General features: G+C 39.3%; 5 protein-coding genes across 6 annotated transcripts; all 5 read left to right on the top strand.

The window, feature by feature from the left end:
- The first annotated feature begins 699 nt into the window (after positions 1-699).
- Positions 700-2,326, top strand: LOC121408923 (extensin-like). Of its 2 annotated transcripts, none has more exons than XM_041600644.1 (2): positions 700-1,334; positions 1,600-2,326. In XM_041600644.1, exon 2 carries the CDS (start codon positions 1,610-1,612, stop codon positions 2,213-2,215), a length of 606 nt encoding a protein of 201 aa, XP_041456578.1. In that variant the 5' UTR covers positions 700-1,334; positions 1,600-1,609; the 3' UTR covers positions 2,216-2,326. The 2 variants fall into 2 exon arrangements, with proteins under 2 accessions (XP_041456578.1, XP_041456577.1); XM_041600643.1 differs by having other exon boundaries at positions 722-1,334; positions 1,562-2,326.
- Positions 2,327-4,844: 2,518 nt separating this feature from the next.
- LOC121408924 (flocculation protein FLO11-like) lies at positions 4,845-6,114 on the top strand. The gene is made up of 2 exons (XM_041600645.1): positions 4,845-5,188; positions 5,414-6,114. Exons 1-2 carry the CDS (start codon positions 5,159-5,161, stop codon positions 6,065-6,067), a joined length of 684 nt encoding a protein of 227 aa, XP_041456579.1. The 5' UTR covers positions 4,845-5,158; the 3' UTR covers positions 6,068-6,114.
- A 2,680-nt stretch (positions 6,115-8,794) lies between these two features.
- Positions 8,795-9,982, top strand: LOC121408922 (leucine-rich repeat extensin-like protein 1). Its single transcript, XM_041600642.1, has 2 exons — positions 8,795-8,991; positions 9,216-9,982. The coding sequence occupies exons 1-2, from the start codon at positions 8,962-8,964 to the stop codon at positions 9,870-9,872; spliced, it is 687 nt and encodes a 228-aa protein (XP_041456576.1). The 5' UTR covers positions 8,795-8,961; the 3' UTR covers positions 9,873-9,982.
- A 2,397-nt stretch (positions 9,983-12,379) lies between these two features.
- On the top strand, positions 12,380-13,571 carry LOC121408920 (anti-sigma-I factor RsgI2-like). Its single transcript, XM_041600641.1, has 2 exons — positions 12,380-12,581; positions 12,807-13,571. Exons 1-2 carry the CDS (start codon positions 12,552-12,554, stop codon positions 13,458-13,460), a joined length of 684 nt encoding a protein of 227 aa, XP_041456575.1. The 5' UTR covers positions 12,380-12,551; the 3' UTR covers positions 13,461-13,571.
- A 3,729-nt stretch (positions 13,572-17,300) lies between these two features.
- Positions 17,301-18,432, top strand: LOC121409630 (leucine-rich repeat extensin-like protein 5). The gene is given in 1 exon segment (XM_041601534.1): positions 17,301-18,432. A coding segment is annotated over 1 exon segment (540 nt). The 5' UTR covers positions 17,301-17,786; the 3' UTR covers positions 18,327-18,432.
- Positions 18,433-19,658: the final 1,226 nt, after the last annotated feature.

The following is a 19,658-nucleotide window of genomic DNA, read 5'->3' as shown; positions in this document are numbered from 1 at the left end:
TGTTAATCAATGTCTTAATCACATATTTGCGTGTACGTTTTGCACTTGATCTGCTGGAAATTTTATCATAATTTCAAAATTATACTGTACTTGCACTTGATATGAGTAGGTATCACTGGTTTTACTTGGGAGTCATGGACCAAAAAAAGCTCCACGACCAACGAACAAAGCAAGGTAAAAGAAAGAAAATGAGAGTAAAAATTATTAAATGTATTTTTTTCTCATTCTCTTTGTTGGTCGCTCATTTGCTTCTATACGCCATGTCTGGACCCCTTTTTGTTTGCTTTTTTGCTCATTACGCGTAAGATGTGTAAAATTTCTAAGTACGTTTTTTTTTTAAGTAAAAGTTCCATTGTACCGTATCTGAAAGAGTTCCACTGGTTACAAGCAAGTAAATTACTTCATTCAAAATTGAATTTTGTGCAATTATTAATTCACCGGTGTTTCAACAGGGGGAGGGTTACGAGGGCTTGGACCCCCACGACATAGGAAAGGATAAGGAGGAAAATAATGAAAATGAAAGGATAAGGGTGAAATATATCATTTTCCGAACCTACGTTTGTGGGAGAAAACATATATTTTTACCATATTTATGACATCTTTATTTATAATTATTTAATTAAGATATCTTATCTTAATCGTCATTTTTCAGTCAAATAATTTTAAATTGAACTCCATCCCATATTGAATTGTATTTCAATGCAATTAAATTTATCAATACTGCTAATGTAGGATTGAATTCTTGAATTTGTGTTCAGCTAGGTTTGCAGGTAATGCCGTGGACCGTACATCAGGTTCATGCTATACCGTTCTATTGTCTAATGCGTATTGTTACCAACTCACGTTAAATGAGAGAGGATCGTTGAGGGATATGCAGTGACTGGCGAACGACGACCTGTCCTTGAAAAGCATCGAACAATGGCCAAAGATCCTCCTATTGGTCAGACTTTGTGATGGTTGAACTTGACAGATAGAAGCCCGGGATTAGCGGCGTAGGATCAAGATCAGACGGATCTCTGATCTTACCGGCTCATTAAGTCATCATGGCTATTGATATCCAGTGGTAGATGGAAGGATTCATGAACGAGTTTGGTCAGTGAGGATAAATAGCTTTCAAATTCTCGACATAACATCATTTATGCTTTGAGCTTTCACCAGTGCACATCTACTACAACTTAACACTGAACACTATCATTATATTGATCATCATTGCTTCAGCTTTCCGGATATAAGAGTATATCATTAGAACTATATACCTTGGCATCGTCTTGGACTTGAATTAAGTGGAATAATATATTGGCAGCATGGCTTCTCTGACTTCAAAGTACTTACAGGTATGTACACATTGACTTTAATTGTCGTTTCTCTCTTACAATATCAAATATTACTTACTTTTTCCTTTGGTTTCTCAAACAAGCTCAACTAAATGAAACCGTACAATTGTATAATAAATATTAAAAGCGTAGTGCGTTTGATAATGAGTCATGACGTGTAGTTTATGGATATTTCGGTTTCATTAAACTAATTTTGATGTCTCCCTCTTTTTTCTTTCATATCTCAGCTCCCTGATGCTAGCTTGTGTGATATTGGCAAACCAAGTCCATTGGCCATGTTAGCTGCAACCTGTCGAAAGATTGGCACATCACCAGGCGTGTCTTCTCGTCGAGTGTCCAGGATAACTTCACCACAACCACAGCTCACTCCCTTGTCGACGTCCTCGCCTGTTTCTACATCATCGTCCTGTTCGTATCTTCCACCTACTCCACCACCGTCACCACACATGACATCATCATCTCGGGCATTGTCGGTATCACCTCAGCCTACCGAGTTGTCGCCGCTACCTCTCCAATCACTTAGCCCGATCATCCCTGATCATCAGCCATGCTACTATCCTCTATATCAACCTGTTATGCGGTACTCTCCTTACTCTACTACACCTGTATCAAGACCAAGAGTACCACCCTCATCCATGAGCTACCATCTAGCTACCACTCCATACTCATCGTGTACTCCTATGGTTGTACCAGTACCAACATTCAACCACACACTTCATTCATCATCGTCACCACCCATGTTCGGGGTGTACCCTCATCATGATCAACCCATCCATGCTACGATGTCGTCAATGAAGGTCCACCCTACGAGGAATCGACGATCACGCCGAGTGGTAGTCAAGGATGAGGAAGAGGAGATCATCGACGTCGTATCGCTCTGAAGAATATGGACCTTGTTTTGATATGGTACACGTAAATAATATATTTGAGATTTGAAGCCGCTTGTAGCGAATTCATGTCTTTAGTTATAAATAAATCTTTTTGAAAATGCATTTCTTGTCTTAAAAGGACTTTAACTTTGGCGTCGGGCTTTTTGACTTCGAAAGAGTTAAGATGGGTTGCATTTGCTTGTATGTACGAAGTTGATGGAGTAAAATAGTGCAAAGGGGTGGTGGAGGAGAGAGAGAGAGAACGCGAGTGCAAGTGTGTTTGTACGTGAGGGAGGGCCAATCGAGGGACAGCGTGTGTAATGAATAAAAGCTGATAATTGAATGGGTGATACCGACTGCAGACAGGCAAAATGTTGTATCATTTGAAATAGGCCGTAATAACTTTGATCAATTATAGGTCGGTTAATGAGACAGTAGCATAATGATGATTAAAAAAATGAGAAAGGGAGAGAGACAGCGCATGAGGGGACGAGAAGAGGTGGAGAAGCACTGGTTTACAGTTTAAGTGAGACTTCGAGTGAGGGGGGGGGGGGAGTTCAGCAAGAGATTTTGTTTGATACTTGATAAAGAGTGGAAGGTATTTTGAAAAAAAAATCATTCACATCAATAGAAGAATGCCAGTCACTTCTTTCAGTGTTAAGACTCCAGATGGAACTTGATTCCCCCTTTTAAATAATTTCTTTATTGTAAAAATAGCAGGAAAAATATTTTCTATCATTCAGCGTTAACCTCCCCCTTTTAGGATTTGTGTATTTCCCAACATTTGCATCTCTTTCGACTTTTTTTCTCTCATCCTCTTTCCCCTTCTTTTTTCTTCCTTTCTCCTCTTCCCTCTTTTTCCCTTCTCTCTCTCCCCCTCTTTCTTTATTTCGATCTTTCTCTCTTTCTTTCTTTCTTTCTCTCTTTCTTTCTTTCCTTCTTTCTTTCTTTCTTTCTTTCTTCCCGCTCACTCTTTCTTCTTTTCTTCTCTCTTTTCCCCATTTCCCTCTCTTTTTATTCTCTTCCTTTCCCCTCCTTCTTTTCCCCCTTTTTTCTTCTTGTCCCCTTTTCTCTCCTTTTTTTCTTCTCTTCCTTTCCCCCTCTCCCTCTCTCTTTTTTCTCTCTTCCTTTCCCTCTCTTTCTATTTCTTCTCTTTCTTTCCCCTTTTCCTCTCCTTTTTTCTTTCATTTCCCCCTCTTCCTCCCTCTTTTTTTCTTTTTTACCGAGGGGGGGGGGGAGGCCTCCTCGGCCCCTCATTGATCTTCACCTGCATCACATAATGTAATATCTAGTCAGCCAAAAGTTAATATCTTTGACGATTTTTAATTACGGTTTATCATTTTATCTATCAAAGCCTCCTCATCCCCCCCCCCAAAAAAAAATATTCGAGTTTGCCCCTTAAAATAATCACCCGTATATCCTGATGCATATGAACAATACAGTCTCTTACCAATGTCTCTCGGTCTATTGTCCGGTCATCAAGCTGGTCCATCCTTCCTTTCGAATGGAGTCCCATTAGGTCATTGGTCGGGGTCCTGTCACTGTAGACCAGTCTGGACAATGGTCAAAGGTCTTTTGACTGGTCACTCATTGATTGATAAACTTGGTTTAAAGATAATGGGAAATCGGAAAAGATCAGACAACTCTTTGATTCATTGACGTCTTGAAAGTCATTTAGTATCCCTTTAGAATCCTTTTCAAACCGTAAAAACCTTAATAAAGAGCAATTTAGCTAAAGTTATTCGACTTGTAAGTAGAACTGACAGTGAGTACACGTTGTGATGAGGCATAATAGAAAAGTAATCTTTATCCCCGCACCTCTTCCATTTATTTATAATACTCTTTTTTTTTCGTCATTCGAAAAGATTGGCAGTTCAGTTTTTCGTGGATTTGTAAAGAGAGTTCAACATTTTTTGAAGAAGTTTGATTGCTAATGCCTAATGAAGCATACTTTTTGTAAAATTACCAGAAAAATATATATATGTGGCTTCGAGGGAATACTGCATGACAGAAAACACGTCAAAACAATACAAAAGCATCGTTATTATATTTAAAATATTGTCATTATGTGTTCGATGTTTTCGATTGAATATTGCTTCTAGTCGATATTTATTTTTCATTGCCTTATTATGACTATTGCTTTATTACTTTGTGAAACTGAATTGTATCACCTTATTGTTATGTTGCATATATTATCTTGAATGCAGAAATAAATAAAATCAAATCAAATCAAAAAATCAAATCTTAATCTCTGATGAATGAATCTAGTAAAAGTATTATGTAACTTCTCAATCTCAGTGTACAATTCTATATATCGAAAGTAACTAAATCATTTTTCTAGAGTAATTTATTGTGTATTACTTTGGTCGAGAGCCCTAAAATAGACAACATATATTATTTCCTGTCCTACCTGTTAACAGTGTAGACCTATTCATTAATAAGTGTCACCCAGCTGGAGGAGTATTGTCATTCTTTCTATTGTGTTCTTACCTCCATGTCACTATTCAAACCCGAGAGATGACCCTCCGTTATGACTGGCGAACGACCTGTCATTGATAAGCATCGGACAACGGCCAAAGATCCTCCTATTGGTCAGACTTTGTGATAGTTGAACTTGACAGATAGAAGCCCGGGATTAGCGGCGTAAGATCAAGATCAGACGGATCTCTGATCTTACCGGCTCATCAAGTCATCATGGCTATTGATATCCAGTGGTAGATGGAAGGATTCATGAACGAGTTTGGTCAGTGAGGATAAATAGCGATCAAATTCTCGACATAACATCATTTATGCTTTGAGCTTTCACCAGTGCACATCCACTACAACTTAACACTGAACACTATCATTATATTGATCATCATTGCTTCAGCTTACCGGTTATAAGAGTATATCATTATAACTATATACCTTGGCATCGTCTCGGACTTGAATTAAGTGGAATAATATATTGGCAGCATGGCTTCTCTGACTTCAAAGTACTTACAGGTATGTACACGTTGACGTTAATTGCCGTTTCTCTCTTACAATATCAAATATTACTTACTTTTTCCTTTGGTTTCTCAAACAAGCTCAACTAAATGAAACCGTACAATTGTATAATAAATATCAAAAGCGTAGTGTGTTTGATAATGAGTCATGACATGTAGTTTATGGATATTTCGGTTTCATTAAACTAATTTTGATGTCTCCCTCTTTTCTTTCATTTCCCAGCTCCCTGATGCTAGCTCGTGTGATATTGGCAAACCAAGTCCACTGGCCATGTTAGCTGCAACCTGTCGAAAGATTGGCACATCACCAGGCGTGTCTTCTCGTCGAGTGCCGAGGATACCTTCACCACAACCCCAGCTCACTCCCTTGTCGACGACCTCGCCTGTTTCTACACCATCGTCCTGTTCGTATCTTCCACCTACTCCACCACCGTCACCACACATGACATCGTCATCTCGAGCATTGTCGGTATCACCTGAGCCTACCGAGTTGTCACCGCTACCTCTCCGATCAGTTAGCCCGATCATTCCTGGTCATCAGCCATGCTACTATCCTGTATATCAACCTGTTATGCGGTACTCTCCTTACTCTACTACACCTGTATCAAGACCAAGAGTACCACCCTCATCCATGAGCTACCATCTAGCTACCACTCCATACTCATCGTGTACTCCTATGGTTGTACCAGTACCAACATTCAACCACACACTTCATTCATCATCGTCACCACCCATGTTCGGGGTCTACCCTCATCATGATCAACCCATCCATGCTACGATGTCGTCAATGAAGGTCCACCCTACGAGGAATCGACGATCACGCCGAGTGGTAGTCAAGGATGAGGAAGAGGAGATCATCGACGTCGTATCGCTCTGAAGAATATAGACTTTGTTTTGATATGGTACACGTGAATGATACATTTGAGATTTGAAGTCGCTTGTAGCGACATCATGTCTTTTGTTGTGAAATAAATCTATTCGAAAATGAATTTCTTTTCTCAAAAGGTCTATAACTTTGCTGTCAATCTATTTAGCAGGAGCATAGACTGGAACATGACTTCGAAAGAGTTAAGATGGGTGATGGGTTTCATGTGCTTATATGTGCGAAGTTGATGGAGTGAAATAGTGCAAGGAGATGGAGGAAGAGGGAGAGAGAAAGCGAGAGAAAATTTGTTTGTAAGTGAGGGAGGGCCCATAAATAGAGGAACAGAGTACGTAAATGAAAAAGTTGAGATTTAAATGGGTAATGGTTCAGATAAAACATCGATACCGATTCCAGACAAAGTTGTGAAATAGGCCGTAATGTGTGTTAACTTTGATCAATCATGAGTCTGGTTAGTTAGTTAGAAAGTAGCATAATGATAAAGAAATGAGAGAAAGAGAGAGAGAGGCAGAGAGAGAGAGGGGGGGGGGGCAGCACAGAAGGGGAAACACTTATAAATGTGTTTGTATGTGAGGGAGGGCCAATCGAGGGACAGCGTGCGTAATGAATAAAAGCTGATAGTTGAATGGGTGATACCGACTGCAGACAGACAAAATGTTGTGTCATTTGAAATAGGCCGTAATAACTTTGATCAATCATAGGTCGGTTTAGTTAGTGAGACAGTAGCATAATGATGACTAAAGAAATGAGAGAGGGAGAGAGACAGCGCATGAGGGGACGAGAAGAGGTAGACGGAGCACTTGTTTACTTAGTGTGAAAAAAGTTGAAGTGAGACTTCGAGCGGGGGGGGGAGAGTTCAGCAATAGATTTTGTTTGATCCTTGATAAAGAGTGGAAGGTATATTGAAAAAAAAAAACAATTCACATCAATAGAAGAATGCCAGTCATTTCTTTCAGTGTTTAGAATTCAGATGGAACTTGATTTCCCTTTTTTTTAATCATTTCTTTATTGTAAAAATAGCAGGAAAAATATTTTCCATCATTCAGCGTTAACCTACCCTTTTAGGATTTCTGTATTTCCCAACATTTGCACCTCTTTCGACCTTTTTTTCTCATCCCGTTTTCCCTTCTTTTCCTTCCTTTCTCCTCTTCCCCTTTTCCCTTCTCTCTCTCCACTCTTTCTTTCTTTCGATCTTTCTTTCTCTCTTTCTTTCTTTCTTTCTCTTTATTTCTTTCTTTCTATCTTTCTTCCCGCTCACTCTTTCTTCTTTTCTTTCCCCCTCTTCCTCTCTCTTTTTCCCCTTCATTTCCACCTTTTCCTCCCTCTTTTTTATCGACAGGGGGGGGGGGGGGGAACCAAGGCCTCCTCGGCCCCCCATGGGTCTTCACCGGCATCACATAATATAGTATCTAGTCAGCCAAAAGTTTATATCTTTTAAAATGTTCAAATTACGGTTCATCATTTTATCTATTAAAGCCTCCCCACCCCCCCCCCCAGAAAAAAACATTTGAGTTTGCCCCTTAAAATAATCACCCCGTATATCCTGATGCATCTGAACAATACAGTCTCTTACCAATGTCTCTCGGTCTATTGTCCGGTCATCAAGCTGGTCCATCCTTCCTTTCGAATGGAGTCCCATTAGGTAATTGGTCGGGGTCCTGTCACTGTAGACCAGTCTGGACAATGGTCAAAGGTCTTTTGACTGGTCACTCATTGATTGATAAACTTGGTTTAAAGCTAACGGGAAATCGGAAAAGATCAGACAACTCTTTGATTCATTGACGTCTTGAAAGTCATTTAGTATTCATTAAGAATCCTTTTCAAACGGTAAAAACCTTAATAAAGAGTAATTTAGCGAAAGTTATTCGACTGACAGTTAGTACATGTTGTGATGAGGCATGTAGAAAAGTAATCTTTATTCCCCGCACCTCTTCCATTTATTTATAAAATTCGATTTTTTTTCGTCATTCGAAAAGATTGGCAGCTCAGTTTTTCGTGGATTCGTAAAGAAAGTTCATCATTATTTGAAGAAGTTTGATTGCTAATGAAGCATACTTTTTGTAAAATTACAAAAAAATATATGTGGCTTCGAGGGAATACTGCATGACAGAAAACACGTCAAAACAATATAAAAGCATTGGTATTATACTTAATTTAAAATATTGTCATTATGTGTTTGGTCTTAATCTCTGATAAATGAATCTAGTAAAAGTATTATGTAACTTCTCAATCCAAGTGTACAAATTTATATATCGAAAGTAACTAAATCATTTTTCTAGAGTAATTTATTGCGTATTACTTTGGTCGAGAGCCCTAAAATAGACAACATGTATCATTTCCTGTCCAACCTGTTAACAGTGTAGACCTATTCATTAATAAGTGTCCCCCCAGCTGGAGGAGTATTGTCATTCTTTCCATTGTGTTCTTGTCTCCATGTCACTATTCAAACCCGAGCGATGACCCGTCCGTTGTGATTGGTGAACGACCTGTCATTTATAAGCATCGGACAATGGCCGAAGATCCTCCTATTGGTCAGACTTTGTGATGGTTGAACTTGACAGATAGAAGCCCGGGATTAGCGGCGTAGGATCAAGATCAGACGGATCTCTGATCTTACCGGCTCATTAAGTCATCATGGCTATTGATATCCAGTGGTAGATGGAAGGATTCATGAACGAGTGAGGATAAATAGCTTTCAAATTCTCGACATAACATCATTTATGCTTTGAGCTTTCACCAGTGCACAACTACTACAACTAACTTTAAATACTCTCATTATTGGTCATCATTACTTCAGCTTTCAGGTTATAAACGTACAGTATATAAATAGAAGTATATCTCTTGGCATCGTCTTGGACTTGAATTAAGTGGAATAATATATTGGCAGCATGGCTTCTCTGACTTCAAAGTACTTACAGGTATGTACACATTGACTTTAATTGTCGTTTCTCTCTTGCAATATCAAATATTACTTACTTTTTCCTTTGGTTCTCAAACAAGCTCAACTAAATGAAACCGTACAATTGTATAATAAATATTAAAAGCGTATTGTGTTTGATAATGAGTCATGACATGAAGTGTATGGATATTTCGGTATCATGAAACTAATTTTGATTTCTCCCTCTTTTCTTTTATTTCTCAGCTCCCTGATGCTAGCTCGTGTGATATTGGCAAACCAAGTCCACTGGCCATGTTAGCTGCAACCTGTCGAAAGATTGGCACATCACCAGGCGTGTCTTCTCGTCGAGTGTCCAGGATACCTTCACCACAACCACAGCTCACTCCCTTGTCGACGACCTCGCCTGTTTCTACATCATCATCATGTTCGTATCTTCCACCTACTCCACCACCGTCACCACACATGACATCGTCATCTCGAGCATTGTCGGTATCACCTCAGCCTACCGAGTTGTCACCGCCATTACCTCTCCGATCAGTTAGCCCGATCATCTCCGGTCATCAGCCATGCTACTATCCTGTATATCAACCTGTTATGCGGTACTCTCCTTACTCTACTACACCTGTATCAAGACCAAGAGTACCACCCTCATCCATGAGCTACCATCTAGATACCACTCCATACTCATCGTGTACTCCTATGGTTGTACCAGTACCAACATTCAACCACACGCTTCAAACATCATCGTCACCACCCATGTTCGGGGTCTACCCTCATCATGATCAACCTGTCCATGCTACGATGTCGTCAATGAAGGTTCGTTCTACGAGGAATCGACGATCACGCCAAGTGGTAATCAAGGATGAGGAAGAGGAGATCATCGACGTCGTATCGCTCTGAAGAATATGGACTTTTTTTGATATGGTACACGTAAATAATATATTTGAGATTTGAAGCCGCTTGTAGCGAACTCATTTCTTTAGTTATGAATAAATCTTTTTGAAAATGCATTTCTTGTCTTAAAAGGACTTTAACTTTGGCGTCAGGCTTTTTGACTTCGAAAGAGTTCAGATCGGTTTTGCTTGTATGTGCGAAGTTGATGGAGTAAAATAGTGCAAAGAGGTGGTGGAGGAGGAAGATAGAAAGCGAGAGCAAGTGTGTTTGTATATGAGGGAGGGACAATCGAGGGACAGCGTGCGTAATGAACAGAAGCTGATAATTGAATGGGTGATACCGACTGCAGACAGGCAAAATGGTGTGTCATTTGAAATAGGCCGTAATAACTTTGTTCAATCATAGGTCGGTTTAGTTAGTGAGACAGTAGCATAATGATGACTACAGAAATGAGAGAGGGAGAGAGACAGCGCATGAGGGGACGAGAAGAGGTGGACAAAGCACTTAGTGTAAAAGTGAGACTTCGAGTGAGGGGGAGTTCAGCAAGAGATTTTGTTTGATCCTTGATAATGAGTGGAAGGTATTTTGAAAAAAAACATTTACATCAATAGAAGAATGCCAGTCATTTCTTTCAGTGTTTAGAATTCAGATGGAACTTGATTCCCCTTTTTTAGTCATTTCTTTATTGTAAAAATAGTAGAAAAAAATATTTTCCATCATTCAGCGTTAACATTCCTTTCTCCTCTTCTCTCTCTCTCCCTCTCCCTCTTTCTTTCTCTCTCGCTCTCTCTCTTTCTTTCTTTCTTTCTTTCTTCCCGCCCACTCTTTCTTGTCTTCTCTCTTTTCCCCATTCCCCTCTCTTTTTTCTATTCTCTTCTTTTCTCCTCTTTCTTTTTCCCCTTTCTTTTCCCCCTTTTTTCTTCTCCCATCTTCCTTTCCCCTTTCTCTTCTTGTCCTCTTTTTCTCACCTTTTTTCCTTCTCATCCTTTCCCCTATCTTTTTTTTCCTCTCTTCCTTTCCCTCTCTTTCTTTTTCTTCTATTTCTTCCCCCTTTTCCTCTCTCCTTTTTTTCCCGTCATTTCCCCCTCTTCCTCCCTCTTTTTTTCTTTTTTACCGAGGGGGAGGGGGGGGGGGGGGACCAAGGCCTCCTCGGCCCCCATGGATCTTCACCTGCATCACATAATGTAATATCTAGTCAGCCAAAAGTTGATATCTTTGAAGATTTTTAAATTACGGTTTATCATTTTATCTATTAAAGCCTCCCCACCCCCCCCCCAAAAAAAATATTCGAGTTTGCCCCTTAAAATAATCACCCGTATATCCTGATGCATATGAACAATACAGTCTTTTACCAATGTCTCTCGGTCTATTGTCCGGTCATCAAGCTGGTCCATCCTTCCTTTCGAATGGAGTCCCATTAGGTCATTGGTCGGGGTCCTGTCACTGTAGACCAGTCTGGACAATGGTCAAAGGTCTTTTGACTGGTCACTCATTGATTGATAAACTTGGTTTAAAGCTAACGGGAAATCGGAAAAGATCAGACAACTCTTTGATTCATTGACGTCTTGAAAGTCATTTAGTATCCCTTTAGAATCCTTTTCAAACCATAATAACCTTAATAAATAGCAATTTAGCTAAAGTTATTCGACTTGTAAGTAGAACTGACAGTTAGTACATGTTGTGATGAGGCATATAGAAAAGTAATCTTTATTCCCCGCACCTCTTCCATTTATTTATGATACTCGTTTTTTTTTCGTCATTCGAAAAGATTGGCAGTTCAGTTTTTCGTGGATTTTTAAAGAGAGTTCAACATTATTTGAAGAAGTTTGATTGCTAATGAAGCATACTTTTTGTAAAATTACCAGAAAAATAAATTTATATGTGGCTTCGAGGGACTGCTGCATGACAGAAAACACGTCAAAACAATATCAAAGCATCGTTATTATATTTAATTTAAAATATTGTCATTATGTGTTTGATCTTAATCTCTGATAAAAATGAATCTAGTAAAAGTATTATGTAACTTCTCAATCCAAGTGTACAAATTTATATATCGAAAGTAACTAAATCATTTTTCTAGAGTAATTTATTGCGTATTACTTTGGTTGAGAGCCCTAAAATAGACAACATATATCATTTCCTGTCCTACCTGTTAACAGTGTAGACCTATTCATTAATGAGTGTCACCCAGCTGGAGGAGTATTGACATTCTTTCTATTGTGTTCTTACCTCCATGTCACTATTCAAACCCGAAATATGACCCGTCCGTTGCGATTGGTGAACGACCTGTCATTGATAAGTATCGGACAATGGCCAAAGATCCTCCTATTGGTCAGACTTTGTGATAGTTGAACTTGACAAATAGAAGCCCGGGGTTAGCGGCGTAGGATCAAGATCAGACGGATCTCTGATCTTACCGGCTCATTAAGTCATCATGGCTATTGATATCCAGTGGTAGATGGAAGGATTCATGAACGAGTGAGGATAAATAGCTTTCAAATTCTCGACATAACATCATTTATGCTTTGAGCTTTCACCAGTGCACAACTACTACAACTAACACTGAACACTATCATTATATTGATCATCATTGATTCAGCTTTCAGGTTATAAACGTATATAATTAGAAGTATATACCTTGGCATCGTCCTGGACTTGAATTACGTGGAATAATATATTGGCAGCATGGCTTCTCTGACTTCAAAGTACTTACAGGTATGTACACATTGACTTTAATTGTCGTTTCTCTCTTGCAATATCAAATATTACTTACTTTTTCCTTTGGTTCTCAAAAAAGCTCAACTAAATGAAACCGTACAATTGTATAATAAATATTAAAAGCGTATTGTGTTTGATAATGAGTCATGACATGAAGTGTATGGATATTTTCGGTATCATGAAACTAATTTTGATTTCTCCCTCATTTCTTTCATTTCTCAGCTCCCTGATGCTAGCTCGTGTGATATTGGCAAACCAAGTCCACTGGCCATGTTAGCTGCAACCTGTCGAAAGATTGGCACATCACCAGGCGTGTCTTCTCGTCGAGTGTCCAGGATACCTTCACCACAACCCCAGCTCACTCCCTTGCCGACGACCTCGCCTGTTTCTAAATCATCGTCCTGTTCGTATCTTCCACCTACTCCACCATCGTCACCACACATGACATCGTCATCTCCAGCGTTGTCGGTATCACCTCAGCCTACCGAGTTGTCACCGCTACCTCTCCGATCAGTTAGCCCGATCATCTCCGGTCATCAGCCATGCTACTATCCTGTATATCAACCTGTTATGCGGTACTCTCCTTACTCTACTACACCTGTATCAAGACCAAGAGTACCACCCTCATCCATGAGCTACCATCTAGCTACCACTCCATACTCATCGTGTACTCCTATGGTTGTACCAGTACCAACATTCAACCACACGCTTCATACATCATCGTCACCACCCATGTTCGGGGTCTACCCTCATCATGATCAACCTGTCCATGCTACGATGTCGTCAATGAAGGTTCGTTCTACGAGGAATCGACGATCACGCCAAGTGGTAATCAAGGATGAGGAAGAGGAGATCATCGACGTCGTATCGCTCTGAAGAATATGGACTTTGTTTTGATATGGTACACGTAAATAATATATTTGAGATTTGAAGCCGCTTGTAGCGAACTCATGTCTTTAGTTATGAATAAATCTTTTCGAAAATGCATTTCTTGTCTTAAAAGGACTTTAACTTCATCAAACTGTCTGACTTCGATAGAGTTAAGATTGGTGATGGGTTGCATTTGCTTGTATGTGCGAAGTTGATGGAGTAAAATAGTGCAAAGAGGTGGTGGAGGAGGAAGATAGAAAGCGAGAGCAAGTGTGTTTGTATATGAGGGAGGGACAATCGAGGGACAGCGTGCGTAATGAACAGAAGCTGATAATTGAATGGGTGATACCGACTGCAGACAGGCAAAATGGTGTGTCATTTGAAATAGGCCGTAATAACTTTGTTCAATCATAGGTCGGTTTAGTTAGTGAGACAGTAGCATAATGATGACTACAGAAATGAGAGAGGGAGAGAGACAGCGCATGAGGGGACGAGAAGAGGTGGACAAAGCACTTAGTGTGAAAAGTGAGACTTCGAGTGAGGGGGAGTTCAGCAAGAGATTTTGTTTGATCCTTGATAATGAGTGGAAGGTATTTTAAAAAAAAACATTTACATCAATAGAAGAATGCCAGTCATTTCTTTCAGTGTTAAGAATTCAGATGGAACTTGATTCCCCTTTTTTAATCATTTCTTTATTGTAAAAATAGTAGAAAAAAATATTTTCCATCATTAAGCGTTAACCTCCCCTTTTAGGATTTGTGTATTCCCCAACATTTGCATCTCTTTCGACTTTTTTTTTCTTTCATCCTCTTTCCCCTTCTTTTTCATTCCTTTCTCCTCTTCCCTTCTCTCTCTCTCTCCCTCTTTCTTTCCATCTTCCTCTCTCTGTCTCTCTTTCTTTCTTCTTTCTTCCCGCCCACTCTTTCTTGTCTTCTCTCTTTTCCCCATTCCCCTCTCTTTTTTTATATTCTCTTCCTTTCTCCTCTTTCTTTTTCCCCTTTTTTCTTCTCCCGTCTTCCTTTCCCCTTTTCTCTTCTTGTCCACTTTTTCTCACCTTTTTTCCTTCTCTTCCTTTCCCCCTATCTTTTTTTCCTCTCTTCCTTTCCCTCTCTTTCTTTTTCTTCCCCCTTTTCCTCTCTCCTTTTTTTCCTTCATTTCCCCCTCTTCCTTCCGCTTTTTTTCTTTTTTACTGAGGGGGGGGGGGACCAAGGCCTCCTCGGCCCCCATGGATCTTCACCTGCATCACATAATGTAATATCTAGTCAGCCAAAAGTTGATATCTTTGAAGATTTTTAAATTACGGTTTATCATTTTATCTATTAAAGCCTCCCCACCCCCCCCCAAAAAAAAAAATATTCGAGTTTGCCCCTTAAAATAATCACCCGTATATCCTGATGCATATGAACAATACAGTCTTTTACCAATGTCTCTCGGTCTATTGTCCGGTCATCAAGCTGGTCCATCCTTCCTTTCGAATGGAGTCCCATTAGGTCATTGGTCGGGGTCCTGTCACTGTAGACCAGTCTGGACAATGGTCAAAGGTCTTTTGACTGGTCACTCATTGATTGATAAACTTGGTTTAAAGCTAACGGGAAATCGGAAAAGATCAGACAACTCTTTGATTCATTGACGTCTTGAAAGTCATTTAGTATTCATTAAGAATCCTTTTCAAACGGTAAAAACCTTAATAAAGAGTAATTTAGCGAAAGTTATTCGACTTGTAAGTAGAACTGACAGTTAGTACATGTTGTGATGAGGCATATAGAAAAGTAATCTTTATTCCCCGCACCTCTTCCATTTATTTATAATATTCGATTTTTTTCGTCATTCGAAAAGATTGGCAGTTCAGTGTTTCGTGGATTTGTAAAGAGAGTTCAACATTATTTGAAAAAGTTTGATTGCCAATGAAGCATACTTTTTGTAAAATTATCAGAAAAAATATATATATGTGGCTTCGAGGGACTACTGCATGACAGAAAACACGTCAAAACAATATAAAAGCATCGTTATTATACTTAATTTAAAATATTGTCATTATGTGTTTGATCTTAATCTCTGATAAATGAATCTAGTAAAAGTATTATGTAACTTCTCAATCCAAGTGTACAAATTTATATATCGAAAGTAACTAAATCATTTTTCTAGAGTAATTTATTGCGTATTACTTTGGTTGAGAGCCCTAAAATAGACAACATATATCATTTCCTGTCCTACATGTTAACAGTGTAGACCTATTCATTAATGAGTGTCACCCAGCTGGAGGAGTATTGTCATTCTTTCTATTGTGTTCTTACCTCCATGTCACTATTCAAACCCGAGAGATGACCCGTCCGTTGTGATTGGTGAACGACCTGTCATTGATAAGTATCGGACAATGGCCAAAGATCCTCCTATTGGTCAGACTTTGTGATGGTTGAACTTGACAGATAGAAGCCCGGGATTAGCGGCGTAGGATCAAGATCAGACGGATCTCTGATCTTACCGGCTCATTAAGTCATCATGGCTATTGATATCCAGTGGTAGATGGAAGGATTCATGAAGGAGTTTGGTCAGTGAGGATAAATAGCTATCAAATTCTCGACATAACATCATTTATGCTTTGAGCTTTCACCAGTGCACATCTACTACAACTAACACTGAACACTATCATTATATTGATCATCATTGCTTCAGCTTTCAGGTTATAAACGTATATAATTAGAAGTTACACGTGGATAATATATTTGAGATATGAAGTCGCCTGTAGCGAACTCATGTCTTTAGTTTTGAAATAAATCTTTTCGAAAATGTATTTCTTGTCTTAAAAGGACTTTAACTTCGTCAAGCTGTCTGACTTCGATAGAGTTAAGATTGGTGATGGGTTGCATTTGCTTGTTTGTGCGAAGTTGATGGAGTAAAATAGTGCAAAGGGGTGGTGGAGGAGGGAGAGAGAAAGCGAGTGCAAGTGTGTTTGTATGTGAGGGAGGGCCAATCGAGGGACAGAGTGCGTAATGAATAAAAGTTGACAATTAAATGGGTGATGGTTCAGTTGAAGCAGTGATACCGACTGGGGACAGACAAAATATTGTGTCATTTGAAATAATGTGTTAACTTTGATCAATAATGGGTCGGTTTAGGTAGGGAGACAGTAGCATAATGATGATTAAAGAAATGAGAGAGGGAGAAAGATAGCGCATGATGAGACGAGAAGAGGTAGACGAAGCAATGATAAATATTTACTTAGTGTGAAAAAGTTTATATTTTGGGAAAAAAAATCATTCACAGAAATAGAAAAATGCCGGTCACTTATTTCAGTGTTTAGAATTCAGATGGAACTCCTCTTCCCTCTTTTCCCTTCTCTCTCTTTCATTCCTTCTTTCATTCCTTCTTTCTTTCTTTCTTTCTTTCTTTCTTTCATTCTTTCTTCCCTCTCACTCTTTCTTCTTTTATTTTCCACTCATCCTATGGCTCTCTATTGTTTCTTCTCTTCTTTTCCCCCATTCTCTTGTTTTCCCTTCTCTTTTTTCCTCTCTTCCTTTCCTGTCTTTCTCTGTACTTTTCTTCTCTTCCTTCCCCTTTTTCTCTCTCCTTTTTTTCTCTTCATTTCTTCCTCTTCCTTTATCTTTTTTATTTTTTACCGGGGGGGGGGAGCAAGGCCTCCTCGGCCTCCCATGGGTCCGCACCTGCATCACATAATGTAATATCTAGTCAACCAAAAGTTGATATCTTTTTAAAATTACGGTTCATCATTGTATATATCAAAGCCCCCCCCAAAAAAAAAAAAAAAAATCTTCGAGATTGCCCCTTAAAAAATCACCCCGTATATCCTGATGCATCTGAACAATACAGTCTCTTATCAATTTCTCTCGGTCTATTGTCCGGTCATCAAGCTGGTCCATCCTTCTTATAGAATGGAGTCCCATTAGGCCATTGGTCGGTATCCTGTCACTGTAGACAAATCTGGACAAAGGTCAAGGGTCTTTTGATTGGTCAATCATTTGATTGATAAACTTGGTTTAAAGCTAGCGGAAAATCGGAAAGATCAGAAAACTCTTTGATTCATTGTCGTCTTGAAAGTTATTCAGTATTGTTTTCGTATACCTTTAGTATCCCTTTTCAAGCCATTAATTCCTTGATTAAGGGCATATTAGCCATCGTTACTCGTTTTGGAAGAAGAATTGACAGTTGGTGCATGTTGTGATGAGGTATATAGAAATGTAATCTTTATTCTTCGTACCTATTCCATTTTCTCATGATATGCGATTGTTTTCGTTATTCTAAGATATTGACAGTTTAGATTTTCATGGATTTGTAACACATGTGTAAAGAGAGTTTTCTCGTCGAGTGCCGAGGATGCCTTCACCACAACCCCAGCTCACTCCCTCGTCGACTACCTCGCCCGTTTCTACACCATCATCCTGTTTGTATCTTCCACCTACTCCACCACCGTCACCACACCTGACATCGTCATCTCCAGCGTTGTCGGTATCACCTTAGCCTACTGAGTTGTCACCGCTACCTCTCCGATCAGTTAGCCCGATCATCCCTGCCCATCAGCCAAGCTACTATCCTGTATATCAACCTGTTATGCGGTACTCTCCTTACTCTACTACACCTCTATCAAGACCAAGAGTACCACCCTCATCCATGAGCTACCATCTAGCTACCACTCCATACTCATCGTGCACTCCTATGGCTGTACCAGTACCAACATTCAACCACACACTTCAATCATCATCGTCATCACCCATGTTCGGGGTGTACCCTCATCACGATCAGCCCGTCCATGCTACGATGCCGTCAATGAAGGTCCGTCCTACGAGGAATCGACGATCACGCCGAGTAGTATTCAAGTATAAGGAAAAGGAGATCATCGACGTCGTATCGCTCTGAAGAATATAGACTTTGTTTTGATATGGTACACGTGAATTATATATTTAAGATTTGAAGTCGCTTGTAGCGACCTCATGTCTTTAGTTGTGAAATAAATCTATTCGAAAATGCATTTCTTGTCTTAAAAGACATGTGGAGCGTTGTGGCCCAGTGGATTAGTCTTCGGACTTTGAAAAAAGGGTCGTGGGTTCGAATCCCAGCCATGGCGTAATTTCCTTCAGCAAGAAATTTATCCACATTGTGCTGCACTCGACCCAGGTGAGGTGAATGGGAACCGGTAGGAAGTAATTCCTTAAAAAGCTGTCTTTTCTAGAGCCCTCTGTGTATCATTTTATTTATTTTCTGAATGCCCTCATTCACTTTTTTCAGAGAAATGAATGAAGAATCCCATGGTATATGTATATATATATATATATTATATACCATGGACAGAAGAAAAAAAAGAAGAGGAAAAGAAGAGGAGGAAGACGAGTGAATGAAAAATGTGAGGGGAAGACCTGGAAAAAACAAATCTTTCATGTTACTATATAAAATTTTTGCTTCGCGCCAGAATTGCCTGTTCGATGAGATTCATATCTTGCTCAATAGACTGATATGGAGCAAGTTTTGAAGTCAATATACAAAACATATTTTAGCTCAGACATCGAGCTTTCATTATTTTTGTTAATTTACAAACTTATGTGTTCTGTAAAATGTCCGTTTTATGGTCAACATATCAGCATTTTTAAGCTCAGGCCGCATGGTCACGTTGTTTGATTTGCCAAGTTCCTATTGTCTACAAGTATTCCATAATGTTCCATTAAACAACTGTATTCAGAATGCCCATATTCTAGGTCTAAATCTAAAACATACGCGAAAGCTTGCATGTTCTTTGTTTAAAATGTACTTAAGTTATCCAGCTTCACATCAGAATATCAATTTAGTTGTCTGCTCACGCTTCACGATCGCATTATTAATGATGAATAGAGTGTCCCACTTTTAGGACTAAAATCTCAAACGTCTTCCTCTCGCGCTTCGCGCTCTAATTAATTGTTTAGTTACATACCTGTCCCCTTTATTAATACAAAAAGTGCTTAGAATTACCCCTTTTTTAGGTCGGAATGTAAAAAAAATTGCTCGCGCTTCGCGCTCGCATTATTGAAATATATACCGTCTTCATGGTTTTACTAGCTAAATTCCATGTGTTCTTCATGATCAAATTCTACTTTTATCCGCATAACTATTTCAAAGTTCAAATCATTTATCACTAACTTTCTAAAAGAAAGTGGTGCTCACTCAAGCGGAAATACTTGTCGACAGTTTGATCGTCATTTGCTTAAATGGATGGTTGCC

Source organism: Lytechinus variegatus, chromosome 2, assembly GCF_018143015.1.
Source record: "Lytechinus variegatus isolate NC3 chromosome 2, Lvar_3.0, whole genome shotgun sequence".
Lineage (NCBI taxonomy): Eukaryota > Metazoa > Echinodermata > Echinoidea > Temnopleuroida > Toxopneustidae > Lytechinus > Lytechinus variegatus.
Note: the sequence above shows the minus strand (reverse complement) of the source record. Positions and strands in the feature narration are given on the sequence as shown.

Coding starts and splice junctions, on each gene's coding strand:
- LOC121408923 (XM_041600643.1), top strand. CDS start 1,305: ATGGCTTCTCTGACTTCAAAGTACTTACAG. Junction 1,335..1,561: donor TGACTTCAAAGTACTTACAG/GTATGTACACAT, acceptor TTCATATCTCAG/CTCCCTGATGCTAGCTTGTG.
- LOC121408924 (XM_041600645.1), top strand. CDS start 5,159: ATGGCTTCTCTGACTTCAAAGTACTTACAG. Junction 5,189..5,413: donor TGACTTCAAAGTACTTACAG/GTATGTACACGT, acceptor TTCATTTCCCAG/CTCCCTGATGCTAGCTCGTG.
- LOC121408922 (XM_041600642.1), top strand. CDS start 8,962: ATGGCTTCTCTGACTTCAAAGTACTTACAG. Junction 8,992..9,215: donor TGACTTCAAAGTACTTACAG/GTATGTACACAT, acceptor TTTATTTCTCAG/CTCCCTGATGCTAGCTCGTG.
- LOC121408920 (XM_041600641.1), top strand. CDS start 12,552: ATGGCTTCTCTGACTTCAAAGTACTTACAG. Junction 12,582..12,806: donor TGACTTCAAAGTACTTACAG/GTATGTACACAT, acceptor TTCATTTCTCAG/CTCCCTGATGCTAGCTCGTG.